The 22,706-nt window shown below is 43.3% G+C and overlaps 1 protein-coding gene across 8 annotated transcripts in view; it reads right to left on the minus strand.

Moving 5' to 3' along the window:
* Positions 1–22,706, minus strand: part of LOC120548328 (signal-induced proliferation-associated 1-like protein 2) — an 88,880-nt gene that overhangs the window by 49,540 nt on the left and 16,634 nt on the right. For 6 of the 8 annotated variants that reach the window (XM_039784501.1, XM_039784498.1, XM_039784502.1 and 3 more), the window contains exon 2: positions 3,191–4,976. In XM_039784501.1, coding sequence (XP_039640435.1) covers positions 3,191–4,706 — 1,516 coding nt within the window. In that variant the 5' untranslated portion in view covers positions 4,707–4,976. Of the gene's footprint in view, positions 1–3,190; positions 4,977–21,058; positions 21,318–21,883; positions 21,931–22,706 lie in introns of those variants that run through there. The other 2 variants (XM_039784495.1, XM_039784496.1) reach the window with 2 other exon arrangements.

Raw genomic sequence — 22,706 nt, forward strand, 5'->3', positions numbered from 1 at the left:
TACACACCAGATTGGCCTTAAATGAAAGAGATCTTCTCTTTTGTCACCCTCTGGTCATGATGTTCATTTGTGCAGCACATATACATATACAATAATCTAATGGACAGATGAAATCCATGATGTAAACCATGAAACTATATGCTTCTAAATTTAACATGTTAGCTGGTAAGGCTTCAAGAATAGCAAAAATGCCAATTTATTTCTCATTCTTTCTAGCAGTTTTGCATCGTGGGATCCAACGGAAAAATGTAATTAACACTATGGAGGTCAATAGCGGGTCTTTAGATTTTTAGTCTAGTTAGTTTTAAGCATTATAAGAACCTGTACTAATTTGACATGTGACAGTGTTGACATAAAAAGTATTCAATTTGAAAGTCATTATAAGTGCCTAAATACAAACAAAAAAACAGTGTACATAATGAGAATATCATAAAGATATAGTTGCAGTGGTATTGTTGTAAAACATATTGTTAGGTTAGTATTAGTCTAATAAAAGGTTGGAGTGTGTGTGTGTGTGTGTGTGTGTGTGTGGAGGACATGGACAGAGGCATAGCTTAGCACACAAAAAGCATTGTCTTGAGCAAACTCCCCCTAATCCAGGCTAAAGCCGGGGAGAAAGACCTGGATTCAGCAGACAACAAAAGAAAAACCTCAGCAGGAACGTAAAGCACTGACCTTCACAAAGAGATTTCTGCAGAAGTTTTGACATTGCACCCATACTGTGTGGAGGATGCCGTGTGAATATGCTGATTCTTGTCACTGTGACATTAACGTTGGGGCCAAACGTATTATCAGCATGAATAATAAATTAACTGTATGGAGGCAATGCAGGGTTAAACGCCTGAGGAATGCATGGCTTGCCAGGGACAGGGGGCTGAGGGGGAATGCTCTGTGAGGCATAAGGTCAAATAATGGTAGGAGGCCTAGTGGCCTCTTTGTGTTCGAGTCACTAAGACATCAGAAACCGACAGCACAGCGAGGAAGACAGTGTTAAATGTAGAGGAAAGCTTTTTGTCAACACTTTTCTATAACATGTCACTGTTACTCATCACTTGGTGTTGACAGTTCTCCAAAGGTTGCATCATTGATGGCTTTGATTGTTATATCAAATTATGGCTCTTTTCCATCTTCCTGTCACTCCACACTGCAGAAATGCCTTCACAATCTTACACTAAGTCTTACACTGTATGTCCTTACTTTTTACATACAGTACAGGCCAAAAGTTTGGACACACCTTCTCATTCAATGTGTTCCTTTATTTTCATGACTATTTACTTTCTAGATTCTCACTGAAGGCATCAAAACTATGAATGAACACATATGGAATTGTACTTAACAAAAAAGTGTGAAATAACTGAAAACATGTCTTATATTTTAGATTCCTCAAAGTAGCCACCCTTTGCTTTTTTTGATAACTCTGCAAACCCTTGGTGTTCTCTCAATGAGCTTCATGAGGTAGTCACCTGAAATGGTTTTCACTTCACATGTGTGCTTTGTCAGGGTTAATTAGTGGAATTTTTTCTTTGCTTTTTTTATTAATAAAAAAGCAAAGGGTGGCTACTTTGAAGAATCTAAAATATAAGACATTAAGTTATTTCACACTTTTTTGTTAAGTACATAATTCCATATGTGTTCATTCATAGTTTTGATGCCTTCAGTGACAATCTACAATGTAAATAGTCATGAAAATAAAAAGGAAACACATTGAATGAGAAGGTGTGTCCAAACCTTTGGCCTGTACTGTATGTGGCTCTTAAACTTCATTTCAGGTCACATATCTCAATATGTGGCACAGTTTACATGAGGGACTCTCAATAGCTGGGCTGTGACCTGGTACCGGTACCCTATTGTATAAATGAACATCTATTGCCTACCCACATCTATGGAACCATAACCTGTGTGTGTAAAAAGTCCTGGCCAGTGGGTGTGGAGGAAACATTGTGTCCATTAAGGCAGACTTGGGAGAAACACTCCTGTTGCTAAGGGAAAAGGACTTTAGGCAATCAATGGGATCAATGTTCAGCCCAGGTTGTAAAAAGCTTGGCCTAAAGTGGTGACACGTGGCCATGTGTATGTGCCTGTTTTTGTGTGTGTGTGTGTGTGTGTGTGTGTGAGTGTGAGTGAGTGAGTGATAGAGAGTTTATGGTGAGGCAGAGGTGATGACAGACTTGTCTCTCTGATAAAACACCTCATGAAAAGAGGACACAGGCTGCATCCACATACAGTGAAAAAGGCATCTTCTGTAAAAGCTATAACATCAAAATGAAACTGACAGCAACATGGGGCATTTTAAATATACATTGGCCTGCTACAGAAAGAGGTTAAAAACATGATACAACTACACCAGAGATGCGTTCATTGTGCATGGACACTACTTGAGGCCACATTTCACGGTAAATGATTATCAAAGTAAGCTCAATGGTACAGTCAAACATAGCGTAGGCCTAAGTAGAGCAGAGCGGTAAGACGTTGAGCCTCAATTGGAGTTTACACACTGTCACGCTGAAGAATATTTTTTTAAATACAGAGTATCTTTTTGAAGAAGGTCAAGCATCTCTCGGTGTGAAAGGTGAAGCAGCTGTTTTCTCAAGAATGGGTAATTTGATCTGCTGAGAGCAGCAAACAGACAGTGGGAAAAACAGATATGTATAATGCGGTGATGGGTCGGGATCTGCGTGGTATTTCCAGCGGCAGTCACATAGATGTTTTAATGAGGGGACCTGGGACCTTGGCATAGTTTTACTGACCCTAAAGTTTCATAAGAGGGGTCCTCACACCCCTGCGGCCCCCACAGGGAACAGCTGCAAGACACCCTCTCGCTCACCTCTCTCTTCTCACATGACTAATCACAGCTTCTCTGCGAGGTTCAGGGCAATATCACAGAGAGGACATGACCGCTCCTCTCCCGAGGAAGTGAAACACACACCCTCGTACCAAACACAAGCCTGCTATTGTTCTGGCCCTTATTTCATCTGTTCCTACAAAAATAACTGGGCCGTCAAGATATCTGACCCAATGAGCCAAAGCTGTTTCATTTGGGAACTTGCTCTCACGCGGCATTCTGCGTCGTATCAAGGAAATGGATTTGGCCTGGAAAGTTTAATAATCCTCAACATTGAGTAATTTAAATCCTTCTGTAGCATTACCGTTTTAATGTCTGTAAACCCAAAATTCACAAATCATTCCTTACCTCTCCCATAGAAGTACTTGTGGTAGTAGTATGCGCCGAGGTCTATGTGCTCAATGATGTAGCGCTTGACCTTCTCCCTGTGGATAGGCTGGTTTTCTCGAGGCACCTCCAGTACAGAGACTCCCGCATTGGTGCAGTGGGAACTTAAAGACGACTCAAAAGAGCAGCTCTCTGACAAACCACTGTAGTTGGCACTGTTGGCTCTGGAGAGGGAGATCCGCCTCTCGCCCTCCCCACCGATCTCATTGCGAAAGTGTGAACAACTCAGCACTAAGCTGTTGCTCTTCCCGTCCCCCTCGTCAGCATCCAGGTTCTCCTTTGGGTTCAAGTCCTCCCTGCTGCCTAGTGGAGACTCAAACATGGGTGCATTTCCACTGCTACATCCTGCTGCTCCGCCATCTATCGCTGCTCCGGGTCCAGCCACAGCTCCACCTCCAGGCACCCCAACAGCTCCAGGCCCTAGTCCAGCTGAGGCAGCTGAAGCCCCAGTAGTGGTGTTCTTCCTCTGGCTCAGGTTAGCTCTGCTTGCCACCGCCTCGCTTATGTTGAAAAGAACGCTCTGGACGTCATAGTGCGCAAAGCATTTTTGGAAGCTGAGTGGTCGCCGGTCATCCTCTATTGAGAGCCGCAAGGCGTCACTCTCGCTCTTTATGGTCCGCAGTTTCCTGAACAGAGACGTTTCAGATGATTCAGATTTAAGACGCCTCATGAAGGACCTCTCTGGCTCCCGGCTGTAGAGGAGAGCGTTGTCTATGTAGTCGTAGCCTGGAATGTGGACTAGCTCACCCCTGGCGATCTGGGCTGCTGTCTGCAGGCTTGGGGAGAGGGAGGTGTCGCACCTTAACAACTCGGGGAAACCCAGAGGTGGTATGCTACGGTGGTCCAGGGTGTCCACTCGGTAGCCCCTAAGCATGGTAAAGAAGCCATCTCCACTCAGGCCCTGACGGTCAATGGAGGATGTGCTGCCGTATTCACGGTGCAGCGAGGCCCCAGTGTTTGGATTGACAGCATTCTGGTCCATTATGTCCTCAGAATCAATGTCACTAATGGTGACGTCGCTGTTACTGCGTTGGCGGATAGGATGTAGACCCTTCAGTGGGGAGTGGCTGAGGAGGTCACTCAGTGTGTATTTGTCAGAGTAGTCTACCTCCAGGCAAACTGATTCGCCTTGCTCCAGTATTTCCACAGTATGTTCCTGCTGGCCGTTCTGAAATACTGGTATCACGCTCTGATAGTTCGGTGAAGGCCGTCCGTCCCATCCATCTTTCCTAGGTGGCCAGTCGGTCACCCTGGCCCTGACACCCATTTTAGGCATGGCTGGAGTACCATTTGTTTTGCCTGCACCTTCAGGTTTCCCCTGCATGTTGGATGCTGGTGGTCCCATGTTTCCATTCAGGGCTTTGAGTTTCCTGTTGAATAGCTCCTCCGACTGCATGGCTCTGGAGTATTCTTCTGGGGCTCCCACAATTCCCACGAGGTTTGATTTGTTATCTGTCACAGGGCTCAAAATACTCATACCCTGCTGGCAGACTCCTAGAAGAGCAGACTTTCAGGACCCTTCTTCATTACATCATGTGATTTGCTCACTGGTGAGCGGAGGAGGAGCCTCTTTCCTGAGTCAGCAAAGCAGCCGTCGTCATAACTCACAAAAGGCGGCTGGCACGATGCTCGACACACAGCATTTGGATGTCAAGGACAAGTGTCTGAGGGGCGCTGAGGCACAGCGGAGTGGAGTCTTTTCTCACAGCGTGCCGCCAATGCAGAACGACAGCTGGAAGGGTTGGATCTACGGCACAGAAACAAAAACAGAGAAGAAAATATTAGCACATGGTGAGAGGTTTAGAACACTGTAACTGAGACATTTTCATTGAAAACATAGGGAAAAGCAGTTTGTATTCCTCAAAAACAAAACACGGCACATTCAGTTCAGCTATAAAAATTATCATACTGCTGACTTAAATAGTCTGTACCCTGGTATCTTGTAATAAACTCCCACTAAGGGGTATGTAGGGCTGTATTAGTTTTGGAACTATGTAGAGCATATCATCGAATACGGCTAATTAGTGAATTTGAGAGGAGCTGGTGCCATTATGGGTTTATAACAAGATAGATCTAGATCTTTGTTGGTGCTTCCAGCCAATGCCTAACAGATGGCGGTGAGGCAAATTACAGCAACAAGAGGCAGATGTTCAGCTAAACGTTCACATGTACCAATATATGATCCAACTGCTCGCAGCATCATTGAGCCTGCAAATTATACAGGAGAGATAGTTTTGCATATTCAACGCCAATGCCCCTTCGCCTTTTTATCAGATGTAGTTGGTCAGGAGGAAAATTAACAAGGAACTGATGAGGTACATTGGCTATGACAAATTAAAAACCTGAAATGTAATATAATAGGCACAAATTAACAGAAATATGGCGTTGTGGTCCACTTCCATACAGAAAAGAAAGTTTACTCTTTCCCCTTGTTCATTTTTGTTCAACTGGGGAAATAATAAACATAAAAGGCTGATGTCAGCAGTTTTATTCATTAACCTGAACATCGGCGGACAAAGAGAAGGAGAGCGAAAACATTGGTTGGCTTGTCCTTGAAAAAAAAAAAGCTTTGTTCCCTCTTGGGTGTTTCAGATGTCAGGTACATTGCTGCAAACTCACATGGTTTCCATTTTTATCCGTTAGTAATGTTTCTGTGCATCAGCCGCATTTGGAATTGTGTTAAATAGAAGCCGGGTTGGCCATATAACCTTGTTCCACTGCGGAAAACGATTTGACATGGACAACGTAATAAAGATGCAAACAAACAGAAGACTGTACTGTATACTGATGCTGAAAGCAAAACCCCAAGAGGAAGAGAGCAACTCCTCTCTAAATAAGATACATTGTAGGGTCCAGTGGGGGTAGGTGACCGAGGTGTTACACTGGATTCATCATCTCTTCAAACACTAACTTCTGCATGGAAGATCACACCACGCCATGCCGCAAAAGGGACTACAAGTCTTTCTACATTGACCTAAATGCTTTTTTCTTGTTCTTTGGGGCTGGTGGTGAGGCCTCATTTCTTCTACTACTGCAATCATGTGAAAACCCCATGAGTTATCAAGTAAACCCTCCACATCAGAGAACAGGGCACCGAATTGCTATTTTTTCTTTTCTTCATTGAAGCCCTGTTAAAGCTATTCTCTTTGTGAGGTTTCACTGTGAACATGATAGATGAAGTTGGGTCCGGCTTCCCAATCTTTGCTTCAGCTCTGTCTACTGGCCTTTAATATGATATCTTCTGTTCCCAGACAACTGTTTACATTTCTCATTTACTGTTAAGGAGGAGGGTGTACTATTCTGGGATGAATATGTGGGTCACATCAAGATTAGCTACAGGCCAGACTAGACCGAATACACTGGGGGAAACTCGGAAACACTGTAATAAGAAAGTATGCGCTTCAGCCTGGGCCAAATACAGGTTAATGCATGCATGGCCCAAATGTGAAGGAATAAATTGATAAGGATACCTTCTCCGTTATGTCTACTGCCAAACTGTTTGTCACATCTGGTCAATGTCACCGGCTAGCTGACCTCATTCACGATGAAAGACCTCTCTCTCTCTCTCTCTCTGAAACCATAGTGCCACTGTATTTAACAGGCTTAGAGAAGACAGCAAGATATTGTGTCATGTGAATGCATAATGTAGCAACGAGTACTGTTCTGGGAAATACGTTTGTCTGTTATAGTTGGCGAATGATGAATAATGGAATTTATGCCGGGTTGATGTGCAGTGAACAATGCCAAAGCTTATTTTCAATCCAGACATCCGTTTGTGAAAAGGCTAAACTGGTAGATTTGGGTATGAAGTTGGTTTTGGTTTTATTATTTCTACATAAAGCAATGAATTCTAACAAATTGAATCCTCCCATTAAAAATGTGCTATACCTAATTTCTTATTTACACACATATACAGTGCCTTGCGAAAGTATTCGGCCCCCTTGAACTTTTCGACCTTTTGCCACATTTCAGGCCTCAAACATAAAGATATAAAACTGTAATTTTTTGTGAAGAATCAACAACAAGTGGGACACAATCATGAAGTGGAACGAAATTTATTGGATATTTCAAACCTTTTAAACAAATAAAAAACTGAAATATTGGGCGTGCAAAATTATTCAGCCCCCTTAAGTTAATACTTTGTAGCGCCACCTTTTGCTGCGATTACAGCTGTAAGTGGCTTGGGGTATGTCTCTATCAGTTTTGCACATCGAGAGTGACATTTTGCCCATTCCTCCTTGCAAAACAGCTCGAGCTCAGTGAGGTTGGATGGAGAGCGTTTGTGAACAGCAGTTTTCAGTTCTTTCCACAGATTCTCGATTGGATTCAGGTCTGGACTTTGACTTGGCCATTCTAACACCTGGATATGTTTATTTGTGAACCATTCCATTGTAGATTTTTGCTTTATGTTTTGGATCATTGTCTTGTTGGAAGACAAATCTCCGTCCCAGTCTCAGGTCTTTTGCAGACTCCATCAGGGGTTCTTCCAGAATGGTCCTGTATTTGGCTCCATCCATCTTCCCATCAATTTTAACCATCTTCCCTGTCCCTGCTGAAGAAAAGCAGGCCCAAACCATGATGCTGCCACCACCATGTTTGACAGTGGGGATGGTGTGTTTAGGGTGATGAGCTGTGTTGCTTTTACGCCAAACATAACGTTTTGCATTGTTGCCAAAAAGTTCGATTTTGGTTTCATCTGACCACAGCACCTTCTTCCACATGTTTGGTGTGTCTCCCAGGTGGCTTTTGGCAAACTTTAAATGACACTTTTATGGATATCTTTAAGAAATGGCTTTCTTCTTGCCACTCTTCCATAAAGGCCAGATTTGTGCAGTATACGACTGATTGTTGTCCTATGGACAGAGTCTCCCACCTCAGCTGTAGATCTCTGCAGTTCATCCAGAGTGATCATGGCCCCCTTGGCTGCATCTCTGATCAGTCTTCTCATTGTATGAGCTGAAAGTTTAGAGGGATGGCCGGGTCTTCGAGTTTTGTAGTGGTCTGATACTCCTTCCATTTCAATATTATCGCTTGCACAGTGCTCCTTGGGATGTTTAAAGCTTGGGAAATCTTTTTGTATCCAAATCCGGCTTTAAACTTCTCCACAACAGTATCTCGGACCTGCCTGGTGTGTTCCTTGTTCTTCATGATGCTCTCTGCGCTTTACACGGACCTCTGAGACTATCACAGAGCAGGTGCATTTATACGGAGACTTGATTACACACAGCTGGATTCTATTTATCATCATTAGTCATTTAGGTCAACATTGGATCATTCAGAGATCCTCACTGAACTTCTGAGAGAGTTTGCTGCACTGAAAGTAAAGGGCGTGAATAATTTTGCACGCCCACTTTTTCAGTTTTTAATTTGTTAAAAAAGTTTGAAATAGCCAATGAATTTCGTTCCACTTCATAATTGGGACCCACTTGTTGTTGATTCTTCACAAAAAATTACAGTTTTATATCTTTATGTTTGAGGCCTGAAATGTGGCAAAAGGTCGAAACGTTCAAGGGGGCCGAATACTTTCGCAAGGCACTGTATACCAATCTTATGTTAATTTATAAATTGGCATGAAAATTTCACTTTATGAGTTTTTTTAACATTATTGAGAGTTCCCCCAGCCTGCCTATGGTCCCCCAGTGGCTAGAAATGGTGATAGGTGTAAACCGAGCCCTGGGTGTCCTGCTCTGCCTTTGAGAAAATGAAAGATGGCCGTTCTGGAATCTTGCTCCTTATGAGGTCATAAGGAGCAAGGTTACCTCCCCTTTCTCTGCTTTGCCCGCCCAGAGAATTTGGCCCACCCATGAGAGAGAGACATCATGTCTTTCAAACGAGCAAAGTGGCAGTTTGTCAAGGCCACACCCCCAACCTCCACATTGCTGCCCCCCCCTCTCCTCCTCCTCAATAGCTGCAGACACAGAGATGGCACATACTAAGGTAAGCTCATTGTGGGACTGGCTCTAGTGGCTGTAATTCTGCACCAAGGCTGAATTTCGGGAAAGTGACTTCAGATACAGTATTAGGGGACCACTAATACACACCTTTAAAAAAAATTTTTGAAGAAATTAAGTCTAAATGTGTAGATCTGGTATTGTGTATTTGGTAATAGTTTAAGAAGGATAATTGTTTTTGAAATAATTGTGAATCTTAATTCTCGACTTGATGAAGAGAGGAAAAGTAACCTCTGCCGAATCCACTGCTTCAAAAACACCAAATATCCATCACCCTAGGACACTATGCTAGATATCCTGTTGCCAAAACAAACAAAGAATCTTGGAAAAATTACTAAACTTCAAATCTTGTTGCTGGACATTTAATTTAGATTCTATATATACAAACACTAAAATCTATCTCAGGTCTCTTACCCAGCATGACAGGTAGCAAAGGCAACTTAATGGAAAGTCTGCTGACCAACTCCCAAATGTCACACGTTGACTGAACACAGTCCTTTCAGACTCGCAATTACAGTTAGTGACAGCCAAATGTGCCACCTGTGCAAACAGCTTCATCATTGGTGACACTCTTAACAGAGGCTTTAACGGATGACTGAGAAACAAGAAAAACAAAGAAACTGACTACTATTACTATAATCTCAAAGCATGAGAACAAAACCGAAGGGTGAATGACTTTTCACAGTCGTCTGTGTCGAGCAGCTGAAAAAAGATGGGTGTAATGTTGTCAACACAGACAAACAATCAAAGCCCAACCTTTGGGAGAAAACAGGATTATGTCACCACGTTAAATAAAAATGGACATCCAGATATAAACCCAGCAATAAAAAAAAAAACAATAAAAAAAAAACCCACACATTATCAGTGTTCTATAGCCTTCTAGTTTCACCTCCAATCCCTTTCCCACTGGTAGTGAATTCAGAGCAAAAAGAACATACGCAGGAGACAAGTCTGTTTATGCTCGCCTCCCCCTGTTTGTGCTGCTACATAGGGTCAGGAAAGGGTTAGCTGGCCTTTATTTCACATTGAGGACAGGACAGGATAAACCAGTGAACATGGTGGTCTGATTTTCCCCTTCCTGCCTTCTATTAGCTACTCTCCCTGCGACAGTGATTAATGAACACAGTTGTAGCATGTCTCATTCCACATCCATCCCCCTGCGCCCCAAACAAATAGAGAGTGCCACAGGCTACGTGGTCAGCAGAATCTATCTTCTGTGTGACCTGAAGGAGGCTGTTTTCTGTCCTTGGCTTTGTGGCGGTGTGTGCAAGGGAGGCAGCAGATGGAGGGTGGGCAGTCTGCTTTGCTAACAGCCCTTTATTACTGGAGTAATGCATCACCATTATGGGTGTTTAAGACACAAGGCCTGGTGAACAGGGGGAAGGGATGGCAAAGGAGAGATGGGAGAGCAAGAGGCCTAATTACAGTAATGAACTCATTTTCTGTCTCTGATGGTGGATAGTCTGTCTTTCATCTTGGTTCATCTAGAGAGGAGTGGCCCAGCGGTTCTGTCAGGTCTTAAAATAATCCTCTGACATTGTGGCCTGATTAAAAGGCCCGACAGATATTAATATGCTGTCAGAAAAGTGAACACGTTCTGTCCACCATCCTGAGATTAATAGTCCACTACGATATTTTACCCGAGCAGGACACCCGGCATGATGTCAGCCAACTCTGACAGACTCACTAGACTGAGTGACTTCTCATTAGTCACTTCTACGGCTCCTACACAACACTGTCGCTGTGCTCACGGAGAGGAAGTCCCTTCAGACAAAGCTGTAAACCCGTGCACAGACATCGTCATGGGCGAAGGCCCTATTGAAATTCTGAGGTTTCTCGTTCTTCTTCTTATTCTAATAGTGTTCAAGCGCAGTTTTTAGGTGCTTGGGCTACTCCGAAACACACAGAAATTGGTACGCATATCAGACTTGGTGAAAATTGCAAACTGACATGGGTCTCAGACTTGGGGTTGGCAAATTGGCTCGATAGCGCCTCCTATCAGTTTTCAAAGTTAAAGCCCCCTCCTCCTTTCACATAGAGGCATGGAATTTGTCAGACATATTTATCATATCAAGACTTACAAAAAAGCTTCTTGGTGCCATACCCTAAACCCAACAGGCAGTCAGACATTTTGAATTGAAAATTCATGTTTTGGACAATTTTGGCCTTTTTCAGGGGATGTACTTTAACGAACTCGTCCTACCGATTTAACCCAACGGACTTAAAGATTGGTGCAAGGGCCTGTTTATCACTGCTTGCAGCTTTAATTGTCTTGTGTCTTCTTGCTGGGTTTTGGTTGCAGCTCTCTTGCAGTTCTCTAAATATCCACGTTTACAGTTTGGGATTGATCAAACTGGGTAGTATGGCACATTGAGAAATACTTCACTCCTTAAGCGACTTGAGATAAGTGTGAATATTTTTCTTCAAAAATTTGATTATGTAAATTAAGCCACAATGTAAGGATGTTCTACAAAATGGCACTGCATATATTAACACTTAAGCTCTATTCGATGCCAGTTGCAAACACATTTTGTGCACAACATTATTAAGAGTTCTCCACTCAGAGCTGACAGCACTCAAAGGGATACGCCACCGTTTGTTGAAATAGGGCTTATCATGGTCTCCCCTAGCTGTAGATAGGTGGGCCAACGCATTTTTTATGCATACATCGTTTTAGTCCGGTGCAACACCGGCAGTGCCACCGCTAGTTAGCTTAGCGTAGTGAATGGAATCCTATGTTGCCTGTTCACATGCTGTGAGTAAAAGTGAGCCAACAAAAGACAAAAAAAAACAACCTAATTACTTGCACTGAGACAATAAATGTGTTGGCCCACCTATCTACAGCCAGGGTAGATCGTGATAAGCCCCATTTCAACAAACTGTGGCGTATTCCTTTAAGGAAATTGGGCACATACTGTATGCTCAAAAAGCAGGGCTGTGCCATAAGCTCTTTAAAAAAAAAAAATCTTTAGGAGGAATGCCAAATTCTGATTTGTTGGCAACACAGCCCATTTCAGGTAGCCATGATTCTCTGAACCCAACTTGTCACTTGTCCTAGAGCTAAGGTTACCTTTCAAAATATCCTCTGCAGCATAAACTAGTTGGTGTTGCAAAGGTTTAGTAAATCTGCAAAAGGTCACCTGGTAGTCACAATTATGCAAGCAAAATATCAAGATTTGCATATGTTTGGGCCATCAAAGACACCATTCAGCTGTATGTTTCTGCCAGTACACCTATTGTGCATCATTACAGAATATCATAATAACACCGCGTTCTTATTCACTACACTGGCAAAGTTGTAGCAAGAGCATTTTGTAGGTAAAAGAAAGCACATGGCTCTCAAATCCGTCAATTCTAGTCAAGCCATGATTTTCAGTTCTTCGAATTTTCACATTCCTTTAAAATATCCTCCACAGTGTCCAGCCTATTGCACCTCAGGTCATACATGTTTATTTAGCCCCTACCACGATGCTGGGCCACACTGGGCCCTGGGGGGAACACAGACCTGTGATTATAGCCAATTATCTTTAATAAAGCCTGGTTTAATTGAGCCATATTAATGCTCCTCTGTTCTCGGCAAGCAGGAAGTAGTAGCTGGCCTCGTCCCCAAGACACCCCAACCTCCAGAGCAGAGGCCAAGCTGCGATGCAGCAGTCCTCTCCTCCCACAGCCAAATTAGGGTGCAACGTAGGTTAGAGGCCAAGATGATTACACCAATTTTCCATTGCATGGACTTCGTCATATAGTGAGTCAGGCAGCAATACTATGTGAAGCAAATTTACAAGTGCTTCTCAGTGCATTCACAACCCCATTTATTTTAAGGTTAGTTTAAGTTCCTTCTTACCTGCCTTCTACTGTTTCGTGTTGACAGGCTGCAGCCAGTCAATTTTTTTTTGTCACACTGTTCATCATTAACAAAGTGAAAGGAAAAGAAATCCAAGCGTAAAGCAAACAAACCCGAAGGCATACTGCTTATGCTTCACTGCCCGCCATTTGATTCCTCAATAAACTCAAAACAATGAATCACATTCCATGTCACATCACACTCAAATACGATCAAATATGCACTACACATGGTTTTGGTGTTTCGTCCTCCGAGGAGTTGATTTAACGTGGGAGCTTGCTTTTCAATCCACTATTGAGAGCAATTGTTCCAACCTTGTGGTGGGATTTGGAGGGGAGTATGCGATGGTTTTGGGCAGGATAGATATTAAATTCATCACACTTTCAGTCAGGGAAGGAGGGACGTGGAGGGGAGGACATCAACCAGACACCGGCATTCCCAATCTGATGAACACACCCGTGTTTCTGCTCCACTGGAGCGATTCTTTACCTTAACTGGGTTAAAGCCAAGGAGGATGTGAGGTTAGGAAGAGAATTGAAAGTGGTGGAGCGGGAAGAAAAGAAAGAAATAATGGGAGTTTTGCCAAACCTTGCTCAAAGAGATTTGTGCAATTAAACCACAGAACCAATTAATTGGGCGATGTTATCCTTGAGAGTTCATTACTGGGGCCTGGGAAACCAGACATACCATCTTCCCCAAGAACCTCCATAACCAGAAAGGACACTTGTTGAGACTGTGTGTGTGCACCACTGCTAACACCGGCTGAGGCTATGAAGGTATGGGCCAAAGAAAACCAAATGCACCATTCAACATGTTCCTCTTTCATCTGCTGCTTGCACAATTCAACCTCACAACAGGGAGGAATCTCCCACCAGCTGACACTCAAATTAGCACTGATGCTAAAGGCCTGCCATTAATGGCTGAACCCACCCCTTCCTGTACAAAGCGATAACTCCCTATATCTGAACCGGTAAGAACCCAATCATCTAACTCCACCCTTTCTCATTGTGATCAGACCACAAACCGAGCACCCAATAATGCCTGCAGGGACTAATGCTGAGTTTGTAATGGCCAGTGTGAATAGAGGGTCACACCCTCAGTGGGAGGTAAGGAAACCAAAGAAAATGAGTTCCAGCCAGCTGCCTTATCAAACCTGATATGTGGAAACTAACAGCAAACCATATCAAGCCTAGTTACCCTATACAAATATTGCCATGGATAATAATTTACCTACCACATACGCTAAAATGTATTTAGGTTAAGTGGGGTTACATAAGTAATAAGCTACATAATTAAAAATAATACTTAACTGGTGATGGTTGGCAATTTGCCTGCATCATCCGTTTCAGAGGACTCCCACTGTATCCCCCACCTTCTCATTCAAGTCACTTTTTTCCTATCATTATAAGCTCCAGTATACTCAATTTGAAATCAAATTTGGCATGTTCACAAAGGCTGTGAGAAAGGGTGGGATTGGAGGTCTGGCCCTCCACACAAAAGGGTGCAATTTGCAGAGAGCCAGAAATCTGAAAGTTTAAATGAATAGATGCATAAGCTCCAGCTGCAGCTAAAAGTTTATGTTACCGGAGGGAGAAGATGATTTAGGCCGCGTTCACCCCAAATCAGGAGTTTTGGCGATTAGCACAGAGTTGTGCAGCGGTGTGGGAGCGTCACTTAAATGGCCCATTTGTGTCTCCATTGTGTTCCCCACTCCTTTGCGTTATGTCTAATCAGCGGTTGGTTACGTGATTGGCCAACGCAGCGCAATGTCAGGTTGAGTTATATTTTTTTTAAAGTTGATTTTTTTCCAAAATCTTCAGTGAAAAACGCACTACCCACATTCGAAAGAATGGGAGGACTGCCGTTTTCACCGCAATGCCCGATTTGGTGTGAATGCAGCCTTAGAACCAGTCCAGATACTGCTTTACAATGACAAAAGCAGATGAGGAGCTAGTATGTTTGTTCCCTAAACTAAACAAGAATGGAATGTGTGCCAGCCGCTTTTATGATGTGCCAAAATGAGTGACCCATTTCTTTTCTTATCTATCCTGTTCAAAAGGCAGGAAATCAATTAACACTGCAAGTAAATAAACGCAATGCCATTAAATCCATTGCATAATAAGTATATTCAGATGCTACATTTTGACATATTCTGTATTTTGTATCTGTGCCATGATTTAGGACCAGATAAGATAGTTGCACGTTTGGGTAAATGTTAAGCCTTGTGTTGTCCTCGGGTCAAATTTGACCCGTTTTAAAAGTTTTTTTATATCAGAATTATATGGGTTTCTCAACAACCAAATTGCCCCAAAATAACTTTGATGCATGCATGTACGTTGTATGGAACCCATGCAACATATACATCCATGTTCTTCCCAGGTATGATTACATCCACTGAATTTTGGTCCCATGGCATGAAATTTTCGCTTTATGAGGTTTTTTAATATTATTGAGAGTTCCCCCAGCCTGCCTATGGTCCCCCAGTGGCTAGAAATGGTGATAGGTGTAAACCGAGCGCTTGGTATCCTGCTCTGCCTTTGAGAAAATGAAAGCTCAGATGGGCCGATCTGGAATCTTGCTCCTTATGAGGTCATAAGGAGCAAGGTTACCTCCCCTTTCTCTGCTTTGCCCGCCCAGAGAATTTGGCCCGCCCATGAGAAAGAGAGACATCATGGCTTGCAAACAAGCAAAGTGGCAGTTGGTCAAGGCCACACCCCCACCTTCCACCTTGTCCCCCCTCTCTCCTCTTCAATAGCATTTAAAGATATAGACACAGAAATGGCACGTCCTAAGGAAAGCTTATGCCGCGTTCTATTTACCTCGGAACTCGGAAGCTGCAACTGGGAATGACATCATACCCAAGTTGAATGCGTTCTATTTAAAGTCGGATTTTCATTGTTTTCATTAGCTCTAGCCTGGTTAGCTATCGTTAGCAACCAGTTGATAACAACACATTATGCCGTTTTTTGTGCATGCAAACAGCATAACAACATGTCCACAGATAGAAGTTGGACATGCCTGTGTGAACGACTGATTTAGTGAGACACAAATAAGACAGAAGTCCTTTATGTAACTTTATGTTACTGCAGCTTTCAAAACTGTTGATACAGTTGCTACATTGCAACTGATACAACAGCCATGTTGGATTTTGAACTCTGGGTACTGCGCAGTTGTACGAGTTCCGAGCTCGTAAATAGAACGCGGCATTATTGTGGGACAGGCTCTAGAGGCTGTAATTCTGGAAACATTTTTTTAAATGCATTTTTGGATTTTGACCCACAATGATTCATGGACGATGGTGAAGACAACACAAGGGTTAAACCAGGGTAAATTACCAGAACTTCTTGTCTAATCTAGGCAACATGAAAGGTGACTAGTAGAGCCAAGGACCAATTCACAGGATGGGTTTATTTCAAAGTTGCCGAGTTAAAATCATTTATTTCATTTTTTTTTTAATATATCAGAGATTACATACGGGTACCACTAGAGGGAGCTCGCGTACCACAGTTTGAGAACCAGTGATATAAACAATAGCTTAACAAGGAACATGCACCACAAAGCCGAAACCTAAAACGTGGAACTAATTGCGACATTATCAAACCACTTGGAGAGGCGTGGAACGCGGCCACGTTATAACCGGAGGCTTAATAATAATAATTTATACTTTATTAATCCTGCAAGGGAAATTACATTTTCACTCTGTTAGAATACACATCACACAACACACACACATCACACAACACACACACACGAGATGTCAGAGTGAGCTGCAGCTGTTGATGGACAGGCGCCCCGAGCAGTTGGGGGTTCGGTGCCTTGCTCAAGAGCCCCATGGCAGTGCCCAGGAGGTGAACTGGCACCTCTCCAGCTACCAGTCCACCACCATACTTTGGTCCGTATTGGGACTTTAACCGGCGACCCTCCGGATCTACAGACTGTCCTACAGACTGAGCTACACTGCATCAACCGAAGCCCAGTGCAGGGCTTTCTATTTGTTGCAAACCTGTCATATTGCCTGAGAGAACATGACAATTCTGTTTTTTAAAACGTACAAGCAGTCCCTACATGTATTACTCCTCTGCAATTTCATCTCTCTTGGACAGTCTGCGAGAATGAAAAAAAGCTTAACCATCACCATCCGGTCACGTCATCACCACTGACCACTCTGACATGATTCAAGCAAAACACACAGGGTGAGCTGATACTAGTGATGACAATGAGCGTGAAGGCAGCAGAGGAGACCAAGAGGACACAAAAAAATACCACCAAGGAGACGATGTGTGTGTACATGAGTGTGCGCTTGCAAAAAAAGAGCGGGGCTGAACAGAAGGAGCTTCTGCAGGAGCAAAGAGACAATTAGAGGCTTTCTGTTTACATCTCAGCGCACACTGGCCCGAGTTGACCCAACAGCAGAAGAACAATCAGTAGAAGAGATAAAAAAAAAAAAAAAAAAAAAAAAAAGGAGGTCAGACAGCACAGAGTAAACATGTACCCGCATCGTCTCATCATTCCCCCGGCGCCGGGCCTCACAATGCACTGTGGGATATGCCCAAATTCACTAATGCCCTGTCAGTGCCCCAGGTGCACAGATACACTGGCTCTATCCAACAAGCACTGCAGTGTATCCAGGACTCTATCCTCTGGGATGAGTGCTACTTCAAAAAACGACCCTTCATACTCCGTCTGCATTTTGATCTATATAAAAATGCAAGCAAAAAAAACTATTTCACTTCTGGAAAAGACTAGACTAGACAGGAATCTCTGCAGAAAAGGAAGTTGCTTCATACCAGAATAAGACTTCAATACTTCCATAACAGCGTAGGAAGATTGAACAGCTTTCCACAGATATATAAGACAGATGGACTAAAAGAGGCCACAGAGATGCAGTTATGCTCTGAGCTGCTGTCTGATATCTGCTTATGTGCTTACAGAGCCAACCCAAGGTCACTGCCCTCCAAACAGCCATCTCGCCACACCTCGTCTGTCAACAGTTGTGCTCTTACGTGTAAAATTAAACAAAAGATAGCCATTTGCGGACTTTGTGGTTGTGGACTGGTGGTTATTTGAGCAGTTTTGTCTTATCATGGAGGCAGCTTACATGAACATGAGTGCGTTTTCCTATGATCGATCGATCTAGAAAATAAAGTTTTGTTATTTCTCTGCATTTATAGTTTCCTTTTCCGCACTTTTGGTTCAACCTTCATCAACTTCAACGCAATGGATATTTTCAAAGAAATTAAACCATGAATCAATCAATCAATCAATCAATCAATCAATCAATCAATCAATACTTGATTGCCCCCTTGATCCCAAGGGGAAGTTCAAGGTCCCAGTAGCTTAAAGACAACTCACACACACACACACACACACACACACACAATTAAAATAAATAAAAAATTTAAAATCCACATGGTCCAGTGCAACCTAACCCCTACTACTTTGTGCTAGCAGTAGCTCCATCTGGAAAGTCTAAAGTGCAGGGGTCACCTGTGATCGGACTCCATTTCACTTGGCTTAGTTATTATAGTATTTACACAACAGAAACTGCAAATGATTTAACTTCCAGCCCACAGTAAAATATAATATCTACCATATGATTAGTTACAGACAAAGAAAAGGGGTCTGCCAGTAAAGAGTGGTTTGAGACACCATGATTGTGTATAGAAAAGACAGGAAACTAGAAGAAGAGAGTGTCATTGTAAATCCAATTATGTGCACATATATTTCACTTCTGTTGATCTGGAAACATCAATTTGAGTATTTTAAATGAATTGTATCGTGAAGTACAGCAGCATGTTTTGAATCTATGCATGTGAAGGGTTCAAACTGAACAATTTTGCCTCTATCAGCGAGTGTTTTGGCATGTTATATGCTCAGTAAATATCCGCTACAGATGTTCTTTAAGTGCTTTAAGAGAGATGACTGTTATCAGTTGGTTGAAACACAGCAGAGGCTTCATTCATCAAGTCATCTGTAAGAGTATTTCTAATCCAAACATAAAATATACCTTGAGCATCTGTTCTGCTGTAAATTCCGATGTCAGATAATACTTTAAGAGGACAGCTGTTGATAAAAAAATAAATAAAAAATGACCACCACAGCCCTGGAATGACGACCTTTGCATGCCAAGATTAACATAATTACTAACAGCGATCCATCAAGTGGGAGCTTAACCACAGCGCTGATGGTAGCTTCGAATAATCACACTGACAAGGTGGAGAGCGGAGCTATGCGGCAAAGTTACATTTTAAAAAGAAAAACGCCCCTGTTCTTGAGTTGGATTGAGTTTTATATTTAAAAAAAAAAGCACAGTAGTGGTAGTGCTGGCTGTATGTAGGTAGTGCGGGAGAGAGGCAGGCCTCCACCTGACTCCACTGAAAATGGGAGTCTCCTACCCTGATGCCCTGCCAGCTGGCTTTCTGCCTAGCGCCTGCCAGGCAGCACACTGCCATTGTCCTTTAGTTGTTTCAGGGTGATCTGAGAATTAAAATAGACAGGACAACAGATTTTCCCTGTTTATATACATGAGAATGGAGAACAAGCACTGCAGCAAACACACACACAAGAGAGAGAGAGAGAGAGAGAGAGAGAGAGAGAGAGAGAGAGAGAGAGAGAGAGAGAGAGAGAGAGAGAGATAAAAGATTTAAGCGAGGTTGTAAACTTGACGAAGGATCGCGACGAGAGTCCCTGTTCCAATACAAAATTAATGAATACCGACTAATATGACTAATGGAATTCCGTGTTATTAAAAAGGTGGCTATCACGAAGCACTTAGTTCTAGAAGGTCACATTATGTAGCAACCAGTTTTAGTATGACACCCAAGGCACACATGCATAGTTTTAGATGTCACTCCCACAACCTATTCAGGTCTCGCAGACTGAAGATCCTGTATGTTCCCAACAGAAGGAGACCGTGTTTGTTCTTGGCTGCTCCGGTGGAGCCCCGCGAACAGAGAGCACTGTGCTGTGGCCCTTCTCCAAAAGGGACCATCTGTCCCCCGAACTTGGCCTAGCTGCACTGCTATGGTGAGACAGAAAGGGACGTGTGGGGTTGATGTGGCCCAGCAGGCCTCCAGAGTAAACCACCACCTATTTCCATCAGCACACATCCCCCCTCTGCTGCTTCCCAGCAGCCTGCTGCTTACCCTGCAACCTCCATACCAATGACAGCCTGTCAGCAGAGTGCACTCTCTCAAGGAAAGGGGGAGAAAGAAAACAAGGAGAGGAGGAGAGAAATGGTGAGAAGAGCACTCTCATCTCGCAAAAGGAAAGCCGTTAAAAAGAGTTGTGAGGTGTTCAGATCGAAAGCTCTGAGAACGTCGATGCTTCCGCTTCTCTGCTGAGGTTAGTCAGAGTCCAGATCGTCACATTATCACTGAGAGACAGTGCTGCAGAGGAGGGGGAGTAGGTAAGCTGTGTGACAACGTTAAGATTTAGAACTGACACACTAACGCACAAACACATTCACACACATCATTCAGGCAGCAGCATTTCTAAACAGTGACCGGCAGAGCAACCTCAGAGCGTGTCAATGCCATGGAGCAGCTCTCCTTCCTTTTACTCACTTCAGTGGTACTCATTTTCTTTTCAAAGTTTGTTTTTCACACTTGGTCTGGTGTTGCTGGCAGACATCTGGGGTAAGAGAGACAATTTGGACTCCTGGGCAGCAGCTGGAGGCTCCACAGCTGACACAGAATAAGGTTTAGTCAACCGGAGGACGCTATGCGTTAGGGAGGCCAGGAGTGAGCACAGATACAGCACAGATACGCAGATGAATCACTGGTTTATTTACCCCGCAAGAACTGTCTTTGCTGCGTCTGCCAGAGACACACTCACCAATTCCTCCTGTGATGAGCATTACAGACTAGACCACTCAAGCATACCATTGTCTAGAACAAGACTACATCTAATGCTTATTCTGCACATAAATGCAAGTTAAAGTGAGGTCAATATCCATTCTTTAGTTTTTACATTTTTTCCTAAAAGACCATTGCATGAAAACCAACATTAGGCACCAACAGTTGCCATGCTTACCTGATTAAGAGAGTCCATTTTCTTCAGAGCCATTATTCCTAAGGGTAGAGGACTCAAAGCCCTGTGGGCCACTGTGGTAACGAGCCCACTGTGAAGATGCTATCCAAGTGCATTAAATCCATCAGCCACTTGTTGAGAGAAATCCGCCACACTTCACAGCAAAAAGCCTCTCAAATAAACAACAGCAACCCTTCCTTCTGCTCCTTTATCCAATAACTAGTTGGGGGAGGAAATGGAGAAAGATGGAAGAAAAAGAAGGAAAGAGTAAAAGAAGGACAAGTCTGGCAGCCATCGGGGACTCAATTTTGTGAAATGCATACAGCTGCCCCTTAATGCACACAACCCTCTCCCTCCCCCTGTTACAAAGCCACCAACTGAATGAATGACACTGCAACATTAGCATATGTAAAGGAAAGTAGGTGGCTGTGCTGGGTGTGTGTGGGGGGGCTGTTGGTGTTTGGGGGGGGGAAGGGGTGGACCGTGACATTCAGCTTCTTTGGCTGTGAGAAAAAAAAAGAAAAGGGAGGTGGGAAAGCTATTGTTCCCAGGAAAAGATGGCCAGGTCAAGGCCTGTGACCTTTCAAGTTTCTTGTGATGGCTGACATTTGGAGCGACGGGAGATGGAGGAATCCACTTATCTGTTCCCTGTCCTATGAAGACCAGCTTGGTATAAAAAGGTCTGTCTGACAGAGTCAGTAACCATGACCAACTTAAAACACACGTAGATAAGGGGAGAAAGACATAACCAGAGAGGGTAATTGCCCTTCTTTCAAAACTGATAATCCCTCTAGCCACATGCCATATGCTGAGCCACCATATCTTTACCTTCAGCAGACACCGGAGCAGGAGGGATGTAAGGAGTGGAGAGGGTCCTAAGAGCAAGGAAGAAAAACGTATGAAAAAGGAGGTTCATCTCTGCAGTGCGCTACTCTCTGGTGCTTCACTGCAAACAGCTGTCAGTTTAAGGGCCTGAACACACCAAGCCAAACAACTAGCACTAACAAAGATTGACGGCAGAACAACCAAGTGCAGCTTTTATCAAAAGATGTGAGACAACGCTGCAAAGACTACAGCTGACAGCAAGCCTACTGCTTACAGTCATGCACGTTCTGCACCTGCATGGCGGGAAATAATAAATAAGTTGTCTATTTAAAAGTTACAAGTACAACTAGCAATGTAAAGGCTTGCTGTGCTTGTCTTTGCACTGGCATAGTGCCTGGAGAAGAAAAGGCTAAAGCAAAATAAAAAAAAATTTAATAAAATCAGGAGAACCCATACAAATTTGCTGTCGGTTCCGGACAGGGAATAGTCAAAATTTACAAGCACAGTTTCAAATTTTTAGCGGACATGTTCTTAAATTTATTCATTCAAACATTTAGTAAGTACTTTTGTTTATCCGATTACATATACAGACTTCTGAGCAGTGGTTTCCTCTTATGCAAGCGCAGATCAGCTGGCCGTAAGCTGTAGTCTTTGTGGTGTTCAACAAGTTCAACAAGAAATCAGGCAACGTCATTTAGTGTTTGATCAGTTGCTGTTTGTTGACGCCAGTTGTTTGAGGTCAGCTTTGTGTGTCATGGCCCTGACATGGAGTTAGTGCAGCAGACTGGTGACTCTAAGGGCTTATGGTCGAGTCTGGGAACCAGGA

The sequence above is a fragment of the Perca fluviatilis genome, chromosome 19 (assembly GCF_010015445.1).
Source record: "Perca fluviatilis chromosome 19, GENO_Pfluv_1.0, whole genome shotgun sequence".
Taxonomy (NCBI): domain Eukaryota; kingdom Metazoa; phylum Chordata; class Actinopteri; order Perciformes; family Percidae; genus Perca; species Perca fluviatilis.